General features: G+C 34.5%; 1 protein-coding gene across 2 annotated transcripts in view; it reads left to right on the top strand.

Annotated features, from left to right (window-relative positions):
* The window catches only part of DENND4A (DENN domain containing 4A), a 53815-nt gene that overhangs the window by 9797 nt on the left and 22030 nt on the right, over positions 1-21988 (top strand). For both annotated transcript variants that reach the window (XM_068410975.1, XM_068410974.1), the window contains exons 3-14: positions 4075-4404; positions 5026-5275; positions 5984-6053; positions 7635-7804; positions 8507-8748; positions 11019-11085; positions 14383-14441; positions 15125-15269; positions 15863-16038; positions 17897-17997; positions 19283-19501; positions 19748-19893. In XM_068410975.1, the coding sequence (XP_068267076.1) occupies positions 4097-4404; positions 5026-5275; positions 5984-6053; positions 7635-7804; positions 8507-8748; positions 11019-11085; positions 14383-14441; positions 15125-15269; positions 15863-16038; positions 17897-17997; positions 19283-19501; positions 19748-19893 (1953 nt within the window). In that variant the 5' untranslated portion in view covers positions 4075-4096. The remainder of the gene's footprint in view (positions 1-4074; positions 4405-5025; positions 5276-5983; positions 6054-7634; positions 7805-8506; positions 8749-11018; positions 11086-14382; positions 14442-15124; positions 15270-15862; positions 16039-17896; positions 17998-19282; positions 19502-19747; positions 19894-21988) is intronic.

Raw genomic sequence — 21988 nt, 5'->3', positions numbered from 1 at the left:
CATTGCTAGAGCAGTTCTCCTGGTCTACAGCCTACTTACAAGTTACCGCTACAAAAGTCTGTGGGTAGAAGCAGGTTGTATGAATTATATTAGTTTTTTTTTCCTTGGAAACGGTGTAGTGCATCTATAGTAAACTCTGTACTTCATGAAGCATCATGCCTGTTGCTGCTGCACAGATGGAATATGTGGCACATTATTTATCACAAAAGCATTGGCCACGTGGAACTCCTGGAAACATCTTGATCATCTTTCTTGTAATAGCAGATTATTTTGCACTTTGCAGCAGACTGGTTCTCTTTTAACACTAGCAATAGATCTATAGCGTTAGATCACAAAGCTGATTTTTCAGATTAATTTATTTTGCACTGTTGCTAAAATGGCAGCATCTATGAATTACAACAGCAGTGACAGCGAAAATTATTAATTAGTATTTCCTAAATGTTTATGAAGAAATACGATTATATTAAAAAATTAGATTGTATAAACAGTGAAACTAAGTTTACCCTTTGTCTTTCAGCAAAGTAATCAAGCTAATAGTTTGTGCATCTGTGGCAGGATTATCTTGATTGTTTCTTTGTATCAGAAGGCAGAGATCTGAAGGGATGATGCATCATCAGCTAGGCCTTTTTTCCTCCCTTCTGTAAAAGCTGCATTAAATTGTGAAAGTCTTGCTGACTTGTGTATTACTTGCTATAACCTTAGGAAGCAAATTTGTGTGATAGCAGGTGTTTGTATGCAAGGGATTCTAATTTTAACTGGCTCCAAATGAGGAGAGCTTGTCCCAGTTTTTCTTGAAAGTGCTTTTGGGAATAAATGAATGTTTGAATTTAAGACTTTTGGTATAAATTTAATATGAAAAAATTAATAGTGGGGCTTAAATTGTGAGATAGATATGATTCTTCAGTATAATGTATATATATATCTTTGTGTTTATTCGTAATGCAATGCTGTCTTGGCTAATTAAACTGGAATAATGTGCTGCTAATACACTGAAGTTATGAGGCTTACTTGCAATTTTAACAGTCATAGTTTGTATAATTTTTGATTACTAAAATATTATTTTCTTTTCAACTTAAAAGGCATTGTGAAGCACTCCAGAAACTGGTGTAGTTTTGTGAAATAATGCTAATGAGAAAAGGAACAAAATAAAACAATATTTTTCTAACTCAAACTCTTTAAGGCAAAGTTCAGTTCTGTAGTGTTTCTGCTGATTTGTACTGAGCCTGTGGTTATGGAGCATTTTTCATACACAACAGTGCAAGACTTTGCCAGCTTTCGGTCTACCTTCTCTCTTCGAAACTCTTTTAATGGAAAACTTTTTCAGCAGAGCTCGTGATGGGGTAAGCGTTGAGGTTAAATTGCTTGGTTGGTAGCTTTTACTTAGCCAGCCCTTTCTTCCTCAGCAGTTCTTGAGGAATATTTCAGGTTTTATCTTTATATATATATATATATATATATATATATATATATATATATAACCCCCTCTATCTCCTGAGAAGTCTTTGACCATAGCTCTTTTCTGATCTATGTTATGAAGTATTAATTTTCTTCTTTCTATATTTCTTGATGCATTTTCAAATGATGCTTTTTAAAAGCAACTGCTTACACGCTGATATATATTTTTTTTTCCCTTCACTTAAAAGCAAATGCTTGCCCAGTGTATTGTAGCTTTAAAAAAATTGTTACAGCTTATCCATTGGTTTAGAGTGAGTGCTGGTTGATAAAGATAGAAAGTTTTCATGATAGTTAAAATGTAGTATACCATAGTCAAGTTTTAGGGAGAATTGTTAATGTTACAAAATATTTAGAACTTCAGTTGTGCTAGCTAAAAGATGTTAGTGTTTGGTCTTATGTTAGAGTTTAAAGATACTTTATGAAACTTCTTTATCTTGCTATGCCTTTGTTGCTAGCCTATTCTGGATTTGCTGAAGCCAGATGTCCAGTGAAATTTGTGTGTCTTTGGATGTATCACTCAAGGAGAAGCTTGAGTTTGTAGTTATTACTCTCATATACTTCTAATTGAGTAACATATTCCAGATGTTTTGAAATAACTGAATTTAGATTAAGCTTAGTTTTGTAACTGCATTCTGTCTCCTCTCAGAAAACAAGCTGAAGATTATTTACAAATGGTTACACTGCTGTATATTGAGGATTGTTTCCCAGTAATCATGTGTTCTAAAGTGTCCCATATTGCTTATTAACCATGTAGAAAGAAATAAAGGTTGGATAGTTTGGGGGTTTGTCTTGGCATTTTCTTGAATAATGTAAATAAACCTACAATAAAAAATGTTACTCATTTCCTTGCAACTTCAGAAGCTGGTCAAGTCAGTTACTCCAGCAAAATACAACCAACATACAAAAGTGCAGGAAGATGGAATTGCCTTTCTTACACTGGTGGATGAGGTTGATAGGGGTGATCAGGCACAGGCTGACATTCTTCCTTCTTGAGCAGGGACTGGTGCTGGAAACCTGAGGTCAGCTTGGAACAATGTGATTAAATGCACAATTTCAACTTAGGATATAATTTCCCCAATTACCAGTGAGAGATATCCAAATTTATTTTACTTGTTTTAAGAAGATTTGTTGGTAAATCATGACGGTATGAAGTTTGATAAGGCTTCATACCTGCTACCTAGAGCAAAAAAATAAAGGGAGGTAAAGCAACCGAAGACTAAAGTCTTGTACCAACCATTCAAACTGTTTTAAATTCTGTTTGTTGAGTTTCTGAATGTTAGCAAGCTCTTGAAACTCCAGTGTTGTAACAGTTTCTCTTGCAATAAAATTTTACACCCAAACAAAATTAATTCAACAAAAGGGAGTCTTAAATAACTTGTCTGGCTTTAAAAGTCTGGAACTTGATGACAGTAAACTTCCTGAAGCTACTGTAGTGAGGCTCCAGCACATATTGGTGACTTAGATAAACATTTTTAGCCCATTTCTCAGTGTGCCATGAAAGAGCAGAAAGTAGTTTTTGTTTGCAGAATCAAGCTATTAAATAAGACATGGGGTTTAGGTGACTTGTAGAGGTATTCAAGAGTCTCTGACAAAGAGAAACTGAATCTCCTGATACGTAGTGCACTGCATTGTTTGCAAGGCCATCTTTTCATCCTACAGATATTACTTTGTCCTGTGCTGAAGTTAATTTACAACATTGGTAGCAAACACTGCAGAAAAACACTATGCAGAAAAAATTCATATGTAAAGAATTTTTTTTATCAATATGTTCCCAGAAGAAAGAATGTAATTTCCCAGCACAATTTGGCTGGAGCAGCAGGCCTGTATTCCTTCTCATTATGCAAAACTTCATGTGGTCTTGAATGTTTTTGTTTCCCAGTGGTCTGTAGTCCATTGAAGTTGACTCATTTTAAATGTTTTGGATAAAAGCTGGTATATTGCTGGCTGTGGATGGGTTGCATATCAAGGATCTGAGCCCCAAAACACTGTAAAAAAAAAAAATGGTATCAACTTTTAGCCTGCAAAAATACTCCAAGAAGATCTGGCCTTGGTATCTGATGTAAAATCCCATAGGGTGAGATGGCTGCAAATACTGTAGTTGTATCTTTAGAATAATCAAGACAGACTTTGCATAGATGTTTAATATTCAGGAAGCAAATTAATTGCAGATCATACCTTAGAAGATCCATTGTCATGGTGAACAGAGTGCAGTAATAGACTATATGCAAAATACATGAGAACTACTTTTTTGGCTCAGCCATGAGCTTTAAGTAGTAAAATATTTGCAGAACTTTGCACAGTATTTTGCTGTTATTGTTCCTGTTGGTTCAGCTACTCCAGTGTGTAAGTTAACAAAAAGAGGCCACTTGGGTTTTCCATTCCAAGATTTAACAATTAACTCTCATGATTGTGGCTCAGAATTCCAAATTGGAAAGATTGTGATTACAAAAGAAAAATGTTACATGATCTGATGATGGATCTCTTCCTTTTGTATTCTTCTATTGCGTTTTCATTTATATTATTGCAAATTTTCTGTTTTTAAAAATAAATATAACTTTATTATTTCTGATATCTTATAAGTTCCTTCAAAAACACTGATATATATTTCTTTCTTGCCAGATATAACATCTTGTAATGGAAGATGGAAGACAAAGGGGCTCGTGTTGCTGACTACTTTGTTGTCGCAGGTTTAACAGATATTTCAAAACCACTAGAGGAGGAAATCCACTTCAATGATGCTTGCCATAAAATTGCTAAACCAAAAGAACCTATTACAGATGTAACAGTAATTAATAAATCTCTGGGGGAGGAAGTTCCTCAGGGATATAAATGTATAGATGTTACCCCCTCAGGACTGTCTGCAGATCTCAATAATGGCAGTCTTGTGGGACCGCAAATATACCTTTGTTATCGCCGAGGAAGGGATAAGCCTCCACTTACTGATCTGGGGTGAGTTGTTTTTCTGTTCCTATAGGTGATTTTGGCAGTTTTATTTGACTAATGTGCAAATAAAGCAGGTTTATTGAAATATCATACTTCTAAAATATAAGGCAAAACTCTAAACAGGAAGATATTTGTTGTCTTGAGCATACCATAACCCAGTATGGTACGGAAAAATGCATGCTGAGTGGATTTTAGTGACAACTGCAATCCTTTGCATTTTGGAGTTTTCAAAGCCATTTATAATTTTCAATGTATATATTTTTTGTTGAGATAAGATGCTTAAATATTTAATACAGATTGAAAAGAGGGGACTTGTATGACATTCTTAGGATCAGGCAATGAACCTGTAATAGAATTGGAAATAACACTTTTGCAGTAAACAAAACACTTAAAAGCAATTACATGTGAGGAAAACTAGTATAGTTTCATCATGAAGCTTTTCTGTCGGAATGCAGTTTGATATAATGTGACCTGAACTTGTCAGTAAAAGTGTTTTGGTCGGAGATGAGACAAGAGCTGCTGTTAAACTAGTACTATTCAGTAATAATTCTTAGTATAGTGTTAGTATTCAAAGTATTTTAAAAAAATTATGTGCCTTCTGACTTTTGCTCATTCTATTTTAACTAGGGTTTTATATGATGGGAAAGAAAGAGTAAAGCAAGGTTGTGAAATAATTCAAACTACTCCATATGGTCGGCCTGCTAATATTAGTGGCAGTGCCTCATCACAAAGAGTGTACATCACTTACCGAAGAGCGTCCGAAAACATGACACAGAACACGCTGGCTGTTACGGATATATGTATAATCATACCAAGTAAAGGAGAAACGCCTCCACATACATTCTGCAAGGTTGACAAGAATCTTAATAATAGTATGGTAAGATTCAAAATTGGATTTTGAACACTTGATAGTCTATGATGTAATGTTTGTGGAGTGTTTGTGACAGCTCTCAGAGTACCTGGTGAAAAATTTTGATAAGCCCTCTCCAAAGATAAATCAAATCTTGGAAGGGTTGGACGATTATGTTTCTTTGTTCCTGCTTGGAACAAAGTCTTTTTGGAAGTCTTGGAGCAAATAGTCTCTTTAGAATGCTGACTTCAGCAATTTTGGATTAGTCCTTAGAACCTGTTGTGTCACCATGTGTGTAACTGGAGGTTTTACAGATGTGGCTGTTTCTGACACTGATTTTGCTGTTGTGATGGGAGTTCTGTATCTAACAACCACCTTCTATTTTGTTTTTAAACTCTTCCGTTACCTGCCATGCTATTTTATGTGTCATTCTCAGTAGTTTCACAGACTTTTTCTCTGAAGAAAGTTACATAGAAGTGATGTTGGATGCTGTTGACTGTAAGCCTGTTTAAATGCTTGCTATGGTTCCAAAGCTAGACCTGCTAAAATACACAGGTGTCACAGCACTTTGTTTTGCAGAACAGGCCCAAAATACTGATATCTTGATGCTCTATGGTTTTATGAGTAATTATGGTTCTTTGTAAACAAGGAAGAGGAGGTTTTCCTCCGCTCTTTTCTGTTACATCCTTTTTTTATGCTTCATCACGTAATCCAATAATTTCTTTTGTTTTACAGTGGGGCTCAGCAGTATATTTATGTTATAAAAAGTCTGTGGCAAAAACCAACACCATATCATATAAAGCTGGTATGTAACTACTACTATTTAGCATTTTTGTCTTCAATTCAGGATGTACAGGCTTATTTGTAATGTAATACATATTTTTATTGAAGAATTATGTGACAAAGACACTGTCTTGGCATTATCCAAAAAGGAGTCTTTCCCTGAAGAATTCTTTTAAAATAATGTCCTAAAATAAGCCTTAGAATTATGTATCATGACCCTTTGGTTTAAATTTTACTTTTAATTGGAAGCTTGGTTGTGTTTTGATAGGTTTCTACAAACCTGTGTGTCTCCCACCTCTGTTTTTATTGCTGATAACTGTATATTAAGGATGTGTGTGTGTGTATATATATAAATGCAGAAGAAAATACTGCAAAAATTATTTGATGCATTTTCATGATCACTTTCTTTAAGACACCTTTTGAAAAATACTGCAGACTTCCACACTGCTGCGAACATCAGTGGCATTGAGCTCTTTAAGTATTTTTGGATTGTGTATCATCTTTAGTTTGTTGTTTTATTTATAAGACAGAATTAGATTTTCTATGGCTCTGATGAAATGTGTTGGTTTTGGGTTTTTTTTTTTATCCCCCTGATTTTGTTTGAGTGCAAGTCATGAGCATGATTCAGACTTAAGCTTTAATTCACTTACATCCCTTTGAGATGCTGCTTTCTGTAAACAACAGTAGTTTAGGGCTAACTAAAAGGTGGACAAAAAATTTGTAAATAAATAAAAATTTTAAAAGGCCCCACATCTGGTGGTAGCTTGCACAAAATTTTGTTCTTTGGGGGGGCAAAAAACCACTGCCCTTCTCGATTACCAGTTTTTATTGCTTATTAATATTTCACTGAATATTAGAAAAGAATGTGTAGTGATTGTGTTTTCTAATGCAGAGAAATTCTAAATCCCTTCACACGATATTTGTTCTCAGTTGGGAGTCCCCTAGGTAGGCAATAAGAAAGGATAGATTGCTACAGCTGTCTGATGTAATTGAAGACCTGTATGTTAAGAGCCTCTGCTTGAGAACTTTGTGGTTTACAGCTATGTTTAAAATGAAGTCTAAATGTGTTAGTCTTATAGCACATTAGCTGCATCATCAGCTGATGTCGATCAGCATAATGAATTGGTTCAATTCTATTGATATTAAAAAATAATCTAATATCCAACATATCAGATTTTTCAGGAAACTTTTGTTGGCAAGAATTAATTGCTTTCATAATTGAAAACATCAGTCTTATTTCTCAATTATTCAGGTTACCATTTTTTAAACTAAATTTTAAATCTTTACTCATACTAGTGATGAATGTGAACTATTATGATAATAGCCGAGATGCACACAACCTGCAAACAGAAAAAGATAATTAGTTATGAATAGTGTCTGGAGTACTAAGTAGGTCTTCAGTCCAATGTTTTAGTAAGTTATTCCTCCTTAGGCCTTGGAAGCATGCTGTGCCTGATTATTTACAACTTCTCTTTGCTGAACTTTTGAAGTTAGTGTATGCTCATATATGATTTTTCTGGGCATTTTTTTTATGGAATGAGCTATTACAAATATATTTCTGCTATTCCTTACATAACTGCCTCTTTACAAATTGCCTTTATAGGTTTAATATGCAGATATCCCGAAGAAGATTATGAATCATTCCCATTACCTGAATCTGTGCCTCTTTTTTGTCTACCTATGGGTGCAACGATTGAGTGTTGGCCACCTAACAGTAAATACCCTCTCCCAGTTTTTTCTACATTTGTACTAACTGGAGCTTCTGCAGAAAAGGTATTTTGAAAGCTTAAAAAAAAACCCCATTCTTAATAATTTAAGTTAAAGAATTTGGTTGTTTATCTGTTCAGGATGATGATAATGCGTATTTTCATAGACAAACTTGAATCTATTCATTTGGGCTTAATTCAAAGACTACTTTACAGAGTGACTTGCATTTATTTCACTGCTGGACTGTTGATCATATAAACCTGTACTCCTTTGCTTTCCAATCATGTTAGCCTTTGAAACTAGAGCGCTATAAAAATTCTGACTGCATATACATGCAAGTGTACTATTTTTATTGCAAGCATGGAAACAACCTTGCATGTGTATACTTGTTCTAAAAAGTAAGTTGGATGTCAGAGGAATACTGCTTTGAGTTGCTTATAAAAGGATTCCTAAAATAGCTCTAAAGGTAATTGTAGGAGCAGTTGGCTGTAGTTGCATTCTGTATAGTCATTACTTTTCTCTCACTTAAATCGTTTCATAAATTACTCTTTCTCATATGACATTAAGTGTTTTAAATAAATAATAGACAGTCTGGATTTTCACAGCCATAAGAATATTCTGGAATAGATTGCTTCAAAAGTTGGTGCATTAATGTAACTTTTCAAACCGTAACATAGACTTGATTTTCCTTGCATGTTTGGGGTTTGTTAGATTGCTTTGAAGGTTGAGGCAGATTTATTGACTTCAGATCAACTGTGTTGTGTGCAGGTGTATGGTGCTGCTATTCAGTTTTATGAACTGTATCCTGAAGAGAATCTCACAGAGAAACAAAAATCTCACCTGGGATTAGCAGCTGCTGTTGATGGAAAGTCAGACACATGCAGAACAGTTCAAACAAATAAATGCATCTGTCTGCTCTCTCACTGGCCTTTCTTTGATGCTTTCAAGAAGTTTCTTACCTTTCTGTATCGTTACTCCATTTCTGGTCCACATGTCCTACCCATTGAGAAGTAAGTAATTTCAAAAATTCATAACAGTAATTTCAGTTGATGGGGCTCTTTTGACTTTGGTCATCAAACATTAAATATAATTTAATATATATAAATATAAACACTTTTCTCCATTGATTAAATGTATCTTTACCTACTTCCTGAAAAAAATTAGATTTTTATTTGTGATTTAAGTGCCTGCAAAGATATCTCAAAGCCTTTTTTAATTAGCTTTGCATCCTTTAACATAATGATTAGGAGGAGCAAGATTATAAATCCTTTCTTAATGTTGCATACATTGAGTTAGGAGAATGAAATATGTAGTTTTGCGTGTTTTCAAATGCCTATTTGCTGTGTAATGAGAGATAATAAAGCAGATTGAATTTTTTTGCACTAGTAATCCTCCTCTATTTGTGATAAATAAACTTAATTTCCTTCTTACATAAAGGATTTAACATTTTTAAAATGCAGAGGAAATACATCCATGAAGTGGTTGCTATCTGTAATTGATATGTAATAGCATTTAACATTTCTAGGCTAACGTAACTTTTTAATGCATCAGATTTCAGTGCAGTATTTGTTTTTTTTATTTTATTATACATCAGTCTTTTTTCTGAGTAAACTTCAATATTAACTTTTATGAGACTTTGACTTGGTGGATTAAGAATTTTTTGTGATTGTTTATCCACTTCATTATTCCACTTTGTATCTGCTCTACTTTGTTTTAAAATTCTGATAGTGTAAACTTCCGATAATGAAAAGATTTTTATTTTTTTTTAAGCTGAGAACTATTCTTGGTTTTTGAGTTTCAGGAATGAATAAAATGATAACTAAATATAATAAATGTTTTATTAATTTCGATTTTACATATTTATTTGCTTATTCTGATTTCTCTGGTTTGTAAACTCACTGGTCAATTTACTGTGGATAATTTAAATATAGCTACACTGTCTTGCATGAAATTAATATAGTATCTAGCCTAGTTTCTTTGGCTATTTTAATGATAATGAAGGTTGCCTGTGCCATAGATGTATATTTGAACGTTTTTAGTCAGCCCTGCTTCTGCAAGCAGCAGGCTTTTCCCTTGATGTTTGCTGTATGCTCCATATTTCTGCCACCGTCTTCATACACTGGTAATAAAGACGAAACCCCAAATCCGTTGTCAGCCTGATTCCTTTCCTGTTCCCATTGCCACGTGGCTGCACAGACATCGATGCTGACACAAGGGAGGTCAATTGAGAGGCAAAGAGGAGGCACAAGACTGCTTCTGGTTAATAGCGGTTATGTGATTATAGAGCTGCAACAAACAGTTAAGCCTAGCACGAGTACACAAAATTAAAAACACAGTAAAAATGGGGGGGTTTGCATGCATTTAATGGCATAATATGCAGCTACATTGAAATATATGTTTGAAATATATAGCTTTAAATCAGAAATGTAACATGAGTCTTCTGTATAAATCAGTGCTTATTTGTGGGTTTCTCTGAATTTCTTCAAAATTGGGTGGTTTTCTATGTCATAATAATGATAAAAGTTGCAGAAATCACAGTAAAGTATGTGCTGTAGCATGCAGTTTGTGATGGATTACTTGTTTCTTCCTGAGTTTCTACTGATTGCATGTAGTTTCTTTTAATGTGAAAGTGTGTGTTATGTAGAACTCCTACACTTTCAGAACTTGTGTAACTTTATTCAATTTCTAAAACTGATAACTTATTCAAATTTAAAATTCATTTTTCTGTATTTGTAGTATATGGAAAAACTAATACTTTTTTCATCAGAAATCTTACGTAGCATTTTGTGTTTGGAAGTGAAGAAAATGGATGTGAAGAAAAGGAATGAACTTAATGACTCTCCTTGATGCTCAGCTGTGAATATTTTTTTGCAAATAACCAGTGCTAGTTGCTGAGGTGTAGTGCTATTTCAAGCCAGTCTCAGAAGCAGGATTGTAAAATGGTACTGTGATACTCAAACATCAATATTTCTACTTTACCTTTTTTTAAGGAAAAAAAAAAAAAGCTGCTTGTAATTTTTCAGTCTCACAAACCAAGCTTGTAGTCTGAAAGGTAATCTGGCCTGCCATTTTGGTTGTCAGTAATAGAAAAATAGGTTTTCAAGGTCAGAATATCCCTATAGGATTTGGGAACTGTGGGGTTTTTTTTGCTCTTTGTCTTCTGAATAAGTATGTGACATTTTTTATATAATAATTTCTCTTACTGGCAATAATTTTGTCTTGAGGTAAAGCAGTTTAAGCTTATAACTTCTACTAAATCAGTATTTTTCTTTTCCTCTAGACATATTTCCCATTTCATGCATAAAGTTCCTTTTCCATCCCCTCAGAGGCCAAGAATCCTAGTTCAGGTAAGTGTAAATTTCTTCTTAATAGCTATGTCTTAAGTGAAGACAAAACAGCTGTTGAACAGGTTAGTAAATGGAAAATGTAATTTTTGTGTTCAAATTTTTTGTTCAGGATTTTTTTCCTACATTCATACACTTAATTTTTACAGATTTCTCACTGTTGTTTCCAGTTTAGTTAAGGACTTTAATGAGAGATCACAAGATACTGTTTAGTGAGCTTAGAACTTAATTTTTTTTTCCAGAGTATATGGAAATTAATGAAGAACTACTCAAAGTCGGCATCTGATTTGATTTTTGCAATAGCTTTTGAACTGCTTGCTTCTTGCTACTGTATGAAAGCTGAATGTAAAATAAATAAATAAATAAAATTAAAACCAGATGTGAAGAATATATTTATGGTTACCTGTTTTCCCAAAGGGCTTCATGCTCTTCATCTTCTACATAATGGATGGCTCTTACTGAAAACTGCAAGAGCCACGCACATTCAACAGAGACACACTTTATCAAATATGACCCTTATTCTGTCCTACCTGCAAGACTTAGCATAATTTACTGTGTGTGAGTGAAATGGTGTAATTGCTAGGGTTAGGTTACCTGTTATTTGAAATTTCACCTGTGTCACTGTTGGTAGGAGAGAGGAAATCCCTATCTCAAAGGTTTCTGTAGGGAAGGGATATTAAATCTTCATGTTTTTTTCCATCCTAAGAGGTGAAACAGGTAGAGACATGTTAAAATTTTATTGCTGAGAAAAGGCAGCTCTTTTCTGGTTGTAGTTATTCTACTAATCCTGTGGTGTTGAACAAGTTGTTACAAAATGATATTACTCTGTTACTACTTGTAGAAATAAAATATGGAGAGCCCTGCACAGTTTTCAGTGTTAATGTAGTAGCCCATATGCTAGTGAAGGCTTTCAGAGTAAATACAATCTTGGGTTATGTCTTTATTGAATGTATTGAACATCAAAGATCCTCCATAGTGTACTTGGATATTCTAAAGAAGTGACATTTATTACTGTTACTGAAAAGAGGTTGGAGAACAGTTATACTGAAACTGTATCTGACACTTCTGTCACTTTTATTATGATTTTAAAATTCAGTTCAAACTCCTGTATTTTTACATCTTTTTTTTTTTGTATTCACCTTCAATAAAATATTTGTGCTAGGGAACACTAAACACACATTTACAGAGAACTGTAAGTGAGTTTAGAGAAAAACATTTATTTTTTTAGGCTGAACTTTTAGGCAACTCTGTCAAAGGATACATGGGTATATCCCAGCACAAAGTCTGAGGACCTAGGTGTAAGTGATGTGAAATTACATGTTACACCTTATTTTCAAAGTGCTGTTTATGTCAAGTTAGTACAACTTTAGTAGCTGATAGTGCAGATGCTTTTAAAGTAGGCAGTGGTAGTTGAGGTCTATGAGTAAGTATTTCCTTCAAGCTGCTTTCAGGGTCTGTTGAGTTGTGTTTGATACTGCACTGAATAAAATCACAGGTGACTGCATCTAAGATGTTTTCCCAAAAATAGTGTGAGAAATGCCTGTATTCTTCAAAACAGGATTCCATTTCATTGAAGAAATTGTAATTTCTCTCTGAAGCTTGTTAATTTAAAACATGGTAGTCTTTTGCTAAATAATTAGTATAGCAAATCCTTCTGAATATGTGCTGCTGTAGAAAGTCTTGCAAGTGCCTATATGCTTTCTGCAAATGAGACCTGGTATGTTTTAGTAACTGCATGTACGCCAGTCTGGATGTGTAACCCGTTCTTCAATCCTTCTTAGCATCTGTTACAAGTGAGAGAGAACATGGCATGTGTCTGACTTTTAAGTTTCAAAGAAATTATAGCCCTTAGTAAAGCGTTCAGGAGTGTTCCTGATTGCCAGTTTCCAGCTGCCATTGTTGCTAGGTTGTTTCTGATCTGAAATCTGCTAGATTCTGTTCTCCATGTCCTGCATCCCCTTATTACACAGATGTTTCTGTTCTAACCTGCAAACTTCAAGAGCACATTGAGTAAGACGTGAAGAGTGGGGGCAGTCAGTGCCCCTTCTGCCTGAGGGAGATGTGCTCTTTGAGTAGATGCTTGATTGTGTTTATCTGCTTTTGCTGAAACATAAAAGTCACAGGAGATTAGGCTGATGCTTCCTTTCAGGGGGTAGTTTATGAAGGTTACCTCAGGCTGGAAAAATGAGTTCGCTGAATTCTTTCACTGAACAAGCTAATGGTGGTTGTTGTCACAAGGTGACTTACTTGAAGACAAATCTAGCATGTAGAGTGGTGTGGCCATCCTCATTTGTCTTTGAAGCTAAATGTGGCATGAGCCTTCAAAAGCTCTGTTATGTGAAATATGTGAGGAGGCAGTACTGCGTAGGCTGGTGTGAACCATCCTGAGTTTGTGTGTCTGTCCAGGCACAGCGTTAGGTGACTTAGTGCTTCAGCATTTGTATTACCAATTCACCTATTCTTCTGACTCTATTGTCTGGTCATCTGCAGTGGGGGCTAAGGTGAAACACACTCAAAAATGAAATGGTACTAAAAGTTGTCTGAACTTGCATGACTGCTTAGCAGGGAGGATTAAGCTAACTGGTATCTTGTTACCTTGGATTTACTGTGGCTGAAAATGTCAGCTGAGCTTTGATAAATTGATTGTATATCTGTATTCTTGTACTCATTTGAATCCTCCTATTCATGCTGAATATATGAATGATTTAATGTCATATCATTGTAAGAAAGTGAAGTGAATTAATAAGATCTTTGTCTTGGATCTTCAACTAATGCAAATTATAAAGATTCTATCAAAGCTGAGCTGTTTCTACCAGCTAAGAGCCTAATTCTTACATCTTCTGGAGAAAGTATTACTTTATATTATGGTCTGCCATCTCTCCCCATCATATATGTTATCCATCTCTTTTCCCCTAAATCCAAAAAGATTCCCCCCCCAGCCCCTGAAAGCTGTGTATGAACTGTGGGTCCTCACTTCCCGTAAAATACAGAAAGCTTCATTTTTTTCAGCAGTTAATATGTTTAATTTTTTGCAGTATTAGCTAGTTTAAATTCCTCTTTATGAATATGCAATGTATTCAGTTCTGACTAAGGAGGGAGTGTGCTTTGCCTGCTTTTTACTAAAAGATACCGACGTGTAGCATTGCACCCCACTTCTTACAGTGCTGTACAACTGGGCTGTGTAAGGTTCAGCTTGGTTTCAATTTTATTTTTAGGTGCTCTTTGTTATAGTTGTGTAATTTCTAATAAATATTTCCAAAGTTCAGAATAAAAAGGATGTATTTTAAAATCTTTTTCCAGCTCTCTCCACATGATAACCTGATTCTTAGCCAACCTGTGTCATCACCCCTTCCACTGAGGCAAGTAACAGTCTTCTGTTTGTGAAATGTATTCTGACTTACGTTGCAGAAAAGATTTGTTACTTTGAGTTGTAATTGTGTGAATTAACTTATCTTGTCTGGTGCCTTTTGTAGATAGTGTGTCTGAAGTTTGTTATTAGACCTGTGCCTTGACAAGGATACATACTTAATGAACAATATCTGTGTTTTTCCAAATAATTTTAGTGGTTCTTGAGGCAGTATATAGATTGTTAGATCCCCTTTCCAGGAGCTGGTACCTGGGCTCCCAAGATAGTGCAGCTTTTGTATTGCAAGGTAATCGAGGGAGTTCTGTGACTGTCTTAACTTTTGTGTCTCTGTGCAGGAGAATGATTAAAGAAATGCATGTTGTCTCCCTGTAAATTGCTTCTCCAAAAGAAAAATCATCATGCACATGTCCTGAAAATAGTCTAGACTGATTGAAGGGTCTCAAGGAATCATGGTTACTATTGGGAAGTAACCGTTCTTCTCTGAACAGTGAAGTGTACCAAGTAGTCTGCCTTGCAATCTTTTTTAAACCAAAGATTTGCATATTTAAGTCTATAAAATGCCTTACTCTGATGCCTTGTTTTCTATTTTGTTATTGAACAACTTTTTTTTGTTTTTTTTGGTTTTTTTTTTAATGGTCCCTTGTAACTCACCAGTGTGTTTCTATTCTGTAACAGTGGGGGCAAGTTTTCTACACTACTTCAGAATTTAGGACCTGAAAACGCAGTAACTCTACTTGTGTTTGCTGTGACAGAACATAAAATTCTCATCCATTCATTGCGACCTTCTGTCCTTACTAGTGTGACAGAGGCATTAGTCTCTGTAAGTAACATTCTTTTAATCATACACCTGTAAATGGAAAGAAGAATGTTTTTTAGATAAAATCTAAGATTAGTAGTAGTGCTATTAAGCTTAAAGGTTACTTAAAAATAAGAATAAAAATAAAGATAATTAGAGAGAAAAATTATGTTGCTAATGATATCCCACAAAGACAGAAGAGGAATAACTGTTGTTGGTTCTTTGTGTGTAAATATTGTAAATAAACATGCTGTTTAGTCATCACAATGCACTGAATAAGAGTTCCTGATTTTCTGAAATAGCTCTGTATTCTCACTTGCAGAAGAATTTTAAATGCATGTTATTTTCCTGCCTCTCTTCACTAAGCATTGTTTTGCTACCTCTACTATATACAGTCTATTATACTGAAGAGCTTTTTTCCTACAAATTAAACACATTGAATTATAGAGAAATTAGTGCATTTTTCATTTAATAATCTGCATCTAGATTTTCAGTAGTAATTATCTGCCGTGTTGAATAATTTTGAAGTGGCAGTTAGTGAAGTGTGGTTTACACTTGCATAGACTGTATTATTATACATGTTTAACCCATGTTTTTGTCTCTGCATATTTTCAAAGATGATATTTCCCTTCCACTGGCCTTGCCCATATATTCCTCTTTGTCCCTTGGCACTGGCAGATGTATTAAGTGCACCATGCCCATTCATAGTGGGAATTGATTCAAGATACTTTGATCTCTATGACCCTCCACCAGATGTTAGCTGTGTTGACCTAGATACCAACACAATTTCTCAGTAAGTACATATTAACAGTTCTTCTTCTGTGTTAATTTTTTTTGCTTCCTGTTTTGAAAGGCAAAAATCTAGTTTTTTGGCAAAACTTTGGGGGGGGTTTGTTTGTTATAAACCTCTGAACTTTCTAATATATCATCCTTCTTGAAATGAGGATGCTAGAAATGATATCTCCTGTTCGACACAGCAGAGTGGTGGTACAATCCTCATGGAACATTATTGCCTTTTATTTTATTACATTAAAATCTTACTGCATACATTGGCATGTTTCCTGGATTAACCATATTGTGTCTCACTTCATTGTCCCTGGAGGAGAATAGTCATTTTCATTTTTCATGATCAGCTTTCTTAGTGTTGAAGAAATTCTAGTACCTTCATATGAGCATCTGCTTGAAAATTGTAACAATTAAATCATACTCCATATCAATATGAAGTAGGAACTTCATGTTGAGATTGAGATGTGAACTTTCATGGGTGAGAGAGTCTTAAATAAGACTTAGAATCATGCCATTATTAACAAAATGAAATAACAGTATTATACTATTTCTCCTTCAGAACTGTGTAGAGTACTGCATTTTTTCTGTAATACTAATAACCCAGTATCTAAAATACTAGCAAGGGATAGCAGTGCACTGTTAAAGCCATTGGGAAACAGTCCATATTGTTATGACATTCAAAACAAAGAATTATTTATTTCCTTGTGAAGATGTGATGCAAAATTCACAGAAGAGGGTAAGGCTTCTAATTCAAGATTCTAAAACACAAAAAAATTAATTAATCTTCTGTTTCAGAATTAAACTTTTATTTCAGTATAATGTTTAATATACTCAGTATATGCATAGTGTAACTTCCCAAAGTCTTTGGTCAGTGTTCTTTTGTGTCACGCTCCTGTTGGTAGCAGTCTTTCAGCATTACTGAGCCTAACTGAAGTTTTTTCTTTCTAAATTTTCTTATTTGTGGGTTTCTTTTCACTTCAGTAGTTGTATGTGGATTTAGAAAAGCTTACATGTGTTAAGTATTATAAACAGAAGTTTTTGTTATGGATTTTATGCTGATACCAAGTTTGTATAGCAATTCTCTCTAAAGTTTTTAGGAACTAGTTCAAACTAGGCTGCGGTAACTTCGGTTTTGGTTTTGTTAATTTTGGTTAAGAGGAACATGTTTGTACATTTCTTCTGGTATTTGCCTAATTAGCTACATATTTATTAATGGCAAATAATTTATTTCCAGTTATTTGTTTTCATTCTACTTTTAGCTGATTTTTTTATGCATTTTCTTAGATTAATTCCGTTTCGTCCTACGGAAAAATGTGTCGAACACTGTGACCGGTAGGGTTCTGAGGCTTGCTGGTGCCCTCTGTTGACAAAAGAATGTTGTAATTTTTTTTCATCATGATAATGTACAGTTAAGTCCAAATCTATGTAAACTAAACACAAAGCAGTTACCATATCAAGTTGATTTCTGGTTACTATGAGCATTCCAGTCATTATCTCCATCCTAGTTTAAGTAATTACAGCTCAGAACATAGCAAGTGTGGTGGTTGCTTGTGCGATGGTAGGTGCTTAAAACTATTAATCCATCTTTCATGAGTTCTAAGTGGATTGATTTCAGTGCCAAAGAGAGTGGCTGCATAATAGTCATCCTGAAATAGGGGGCACTGGTTGGATGACTGCGATTAAATCTCCATATAGTAAATCAAGTTTGACTTGGGTGGTTTTCAATCCTTCTCAGTCCTCTTTTAGTGGAGCAAGTTGTATATGTTCTCCCATTTCTCTGGTGGGATAGAAAAATCCTCTGAATACAGTCCTATATACACACGTATTCCAGTGTATACTCATACTTTTTTTTTTTTTTCTTCCAGAACTGGAGATAAGAAAGCTATTGCATGGAAGATCTTACCAAAGAAACCTTGTAAAAATCTGATGAACACTTTAAGTAACTTATATCAGCAACTGGCAGAATGTGAGTGGGAAAGTAGAGAGTAAGAATTACATTGGATATAGTGTGCCACATTAACAGATAAATATAGCTAATTAAATATGTTCTTAAGTCACTCGTTACACTAAATATAATGTTTTAGTACAGAACAGCAAAATCTGTGCTTTAAGTCTAGAGATTAGAACCCATTTAGGGCCTTTTGGGGTAGAGGAGACTTCCATATGTATAAGGCAGTTCTTAATAGAAACTTAATAGATACCAAAAAAACAAATGCAGAGCTTTTATGAGAAGGGAATAGCAAAGCAGAGTAGGCCAGGACCTAATAAAGACCTTTGCTTTCTCTTCAAAGCCTGCTCTCAAGTCTGCTGATGTCTTGACAACTTTGACACGCAAGCTAATACTACTTTTTGTTCTGATTCTGTGTTGCTTTATTCATGTAAATAATTTTACACCATATTTGTTTTCCAGCCTTTACTTTACAAAGAATAACCAAAAGGCTATACTAGGATTTTTGTAGCTACAGGTTTGTCTTGAGGATATTTGAATGTGGTAGACTGATGAAGGGAAGTACCTAACGTTTTAAGATGGAAATAACAAATGTTTTATAAACATTAGGTTTCTAAATGTTTGAGACTTTATTAGAATGTTGCCATACTTTGTGTGTGTAGCAGTGAAGTCTTAGCTAGAGTTCTGATGGCTTTAAAATGTTGATACAAGTATCTGCTTTAAGAATAAGGATTTTGCTAGATATTTAAAAAAAAATGCCTGCATTCTCTCTGTATCAGCCTTTTGCATTGTGTCATGTTTTGATTTGCCACCACTTTGCATCTGAGTGGTGTTTTTCTGTTTATGTAGGTACTTAATATATATAGTCTGCTTTTTGGGAATACTTTAAAATGAAAAGCACTGTTAAAAAAAGAGTAATATACACATCCCATCTATGTGTTTGTCCCTAAAATATGCTGCTTTAATCAGCTCTTATATAAATTTTTCACATGTTTTTACAAACAGCTTGCTTTGAGGGTTTTTAAAGCTCTGTCCCTATTGGTTCTCTCTGTTGCCGTAGTGACTAATGAGCTGAAAAGGTAAATGTATCTTTTGGTATTATCCAGAGGTACAAGAGCTGTATAAGGTCAAGCTGAATCCGTTGTCGTGTGTCATGTTTGAATTTAATTACATATATTTTAATCTGTTCCAAACGTAATGGAGCTCAGTAATTAGTGAATCTAATAGATAAAGAGAATTTTTTTTTTACCAATATTGGGGAAAAAAAAAAAGTAAAATGTTATAATGTTGTTTTTGTTCACAGTGCAACAGAGACCAAGAGAAGATGCATTAATGGAATTAGCAATGAATGACTATGACTTTAATTCTGGGAAGAAATTGCATCTGTTAGATTTGGAGATCCAGGAAGCATTTCTGTGTTTCATGGCCTCAATACTAAAAGGTTACAGGTCTTACCTCAGGCCAATAACAGAGGCACCCTCTGAAACAGCCACAGATGCAAGTTCTCTCTTTGAACTACAAGGTGAAGAGTCATAAACTTGTTTTATGTATATTAATTTATTCTTTTAGATTCTCTTTTATTTGAAGAATAAACACATTTGCAGTGTGAGTGTTGTGAATGATGGTAGAAATGTAAGTGCAGAAAAAATTGCATAGTAGAGGCAAAGGTTCCAGAAAGGTTAGTGCTCATTGGTAGAACGTGTGCTGGCTCTTAGTGAGGGCTTGTTTGTTTTAGGCATTCTTACATGCTTCTGATCTCACTTCATAGGTTTCCTCAAAAGTCGAGATCGTTCACATCAGAAGTTCTACACACTGATGACCAAAACTCAGATGTTTATTCGCTTCATTGAGGAGTGTTCTTTTGTCAGTGATAAGGACGCAAGCCTTGCATTTTTTGATGACTGCGTAGATAAAGTAAGCATGTCTTCATGTGTTTTTTTAACTTCTGCTGTTGCTCACATTGTCCGATATAGTACAAGCAGAATATATTTGAAGTGCAAGTTTATTTCTATTTTTTCTTTTACTTCCTTTTTTTCTAGGCACTGCAGCCTTCCATTTTCCTTTTTTCTTGGGCTTTGTTTCATTTTCTGCCTCAAAGTCTTGAAAGTATAAATAAAATATCGTGAGAACGAATTGTGCTAATTTTCATATGTATGTAAGCTTCTGAAGTGCTAGTTTTCATGTGTGTGTAAGCTTCTGAAATACTGGCCCATAGTAAGAAGTGTAATATTCTGATTGTAAAGTAGCAACTTTGAGGTTCTTTATCAGAGAATTATATTCCTTAGGTAAAACTACAAGAATTTTTATAGATTGTGTAATACTTCATGCAGCTATTGAGGACTGGGATTGACGAGCAGCACACTAAAAGATATAAGGCAGTCTCGTTATTTTTTGATCATTATAAATAGAAGGTTCCTTGAGGTTTTTTTAAACAATGTGCTGGCCAGTTCTTTCTCATAGTAATTCTCTAGTTACTCTTAGAAAATTTTTAGAAGGCTTGTACTAAAAGTAAATAACTAAAACAAATCTGTATCAATTCTTCTTTCATTCATACTGCTGTCACTTGCTCCCCCCAATTCAAAACCAGCTTGCTGATGTGAATATTTTAAATGCATTGCTTGTATTGATACTCTTCTCTTGGGTAAGAATATTTTCTAATGACCTTGTTACCAAATATTGATGGACATGATATGTATGGGTTTCTTAAAGTAAGCAAGACTTATTATGGTGCATCACATATAAGCTTTGAGTAAGGTGATGTTTTTTGTGGGTTCTGTTACTCTACTGTCATGTTTGTGTTGCAGTAAAGGAATACCATGCTATCTGTTGCTGTGCTATTCTCTCGTTTGTAATGAGAAGGAGAGGCAATTGTTAAGTGTTATGTGGCAAGGAGTGTGAAAGTACAACACGATCACAATTGGTGTTTTCCTTGAAATAAGCTTAGAGTTTCTGCTGGACTGGAGCTCACAGAATGATGGATTTCCCAGTTCAAAGTTCTTTTTTTTTTTTCTAGTCTTCAATGGAAGTATCACTCAGATTTTTAAAAATCCTAAGATATTTATAGGAAAGGTCCATGTTAGTATAATGTTGAGCACTGTGAAGAACTAATTTTCTAAAAAGTACAGGTGTACTAGCTTTTGAAAATCCATCGTCTTTCCAAAGAGGATCTACAAAAGTGTTTTGAGACTGCTTGAAATTTTTTTCACATTAGTTTTTATTTTCAGAAGAACTGAACTGAAACCTACAATCTTATATCCCTGTTTGTTTCTATTGTAACACGAAAGAGATTTTTATGACTATTATAAGAAATTCTGCACCTACTTGTCATCTTACTGGCTACCAATAACACTCTATTCTGGGACACCGATGTTTAAGTAATGCGCATGTGGTCTAAGATATCCTGTGAAGTAGGTCACCTGCTGATTGTTTCACAGGAATTAATACTGAAGACTATGAAAACTGCTATTTACAGTTTCAATTTATGGCTATTTCTGCTATGAAAGTGCAGAAGAGCTAAAAGGAGTTGTTATTTCGAAACCAAATCTGAAAGCAGTTAAGTTTAGGTTTGAGAGAAGTATAAAAGCACGGTCTGATGGTATTTAATGCTCTTTATAGCTTTTGCTAGTCTCAATATTTTATTAGTAGTAGTTCTCAAAAGTGTGCTTCACAGTTCTACAGCATGAGTTGCAGGTATTCGTGGGTTGTAAATTGATTTAATTACAAATGTTTCTGTAATGCTCACTCGATTATCCTATAGTTCAGTTAAAAAGCCTTCAACACGTAGCACTTGCTTTGCTGTGTGCCAGTTAGTGGTTAAAAACAGGAATATACCCCAGTGACTAAACACTATGGAGCAGTACTTTCGTTTCCATTGTGTTGCAAGTTAGTTCTCTGATGTTAAATAGGATTTTTATTCAGAATGCAATGACTAAGTGTCAAATTCTATTATATTTCATTTTATAGAATGGTTTGTGAGGGCACTGAGGTTGATGCCCTAGCTAAAGTTATC

Source organism: Nyctibius grandis, chromosome 11, assembly GCF_013368605.1.
Source record: "Nyctibius grandis isolate bNycGra1 chromosome 11, bNycGra1.pri, whole genome shotgun sequence".
Taxonomy (NCBI): domain Eukaryota; kingdom Metazoa; phylum Chordata; class Aves; order Nyctibiiformes; family Nyctibiidae; genus Nyctibius; species Nyctibius grandis.
Note: the sequence above shows the minus strand (reverse complement) of the source record. Positions and strands in the feature narration are given on the sequence as shown.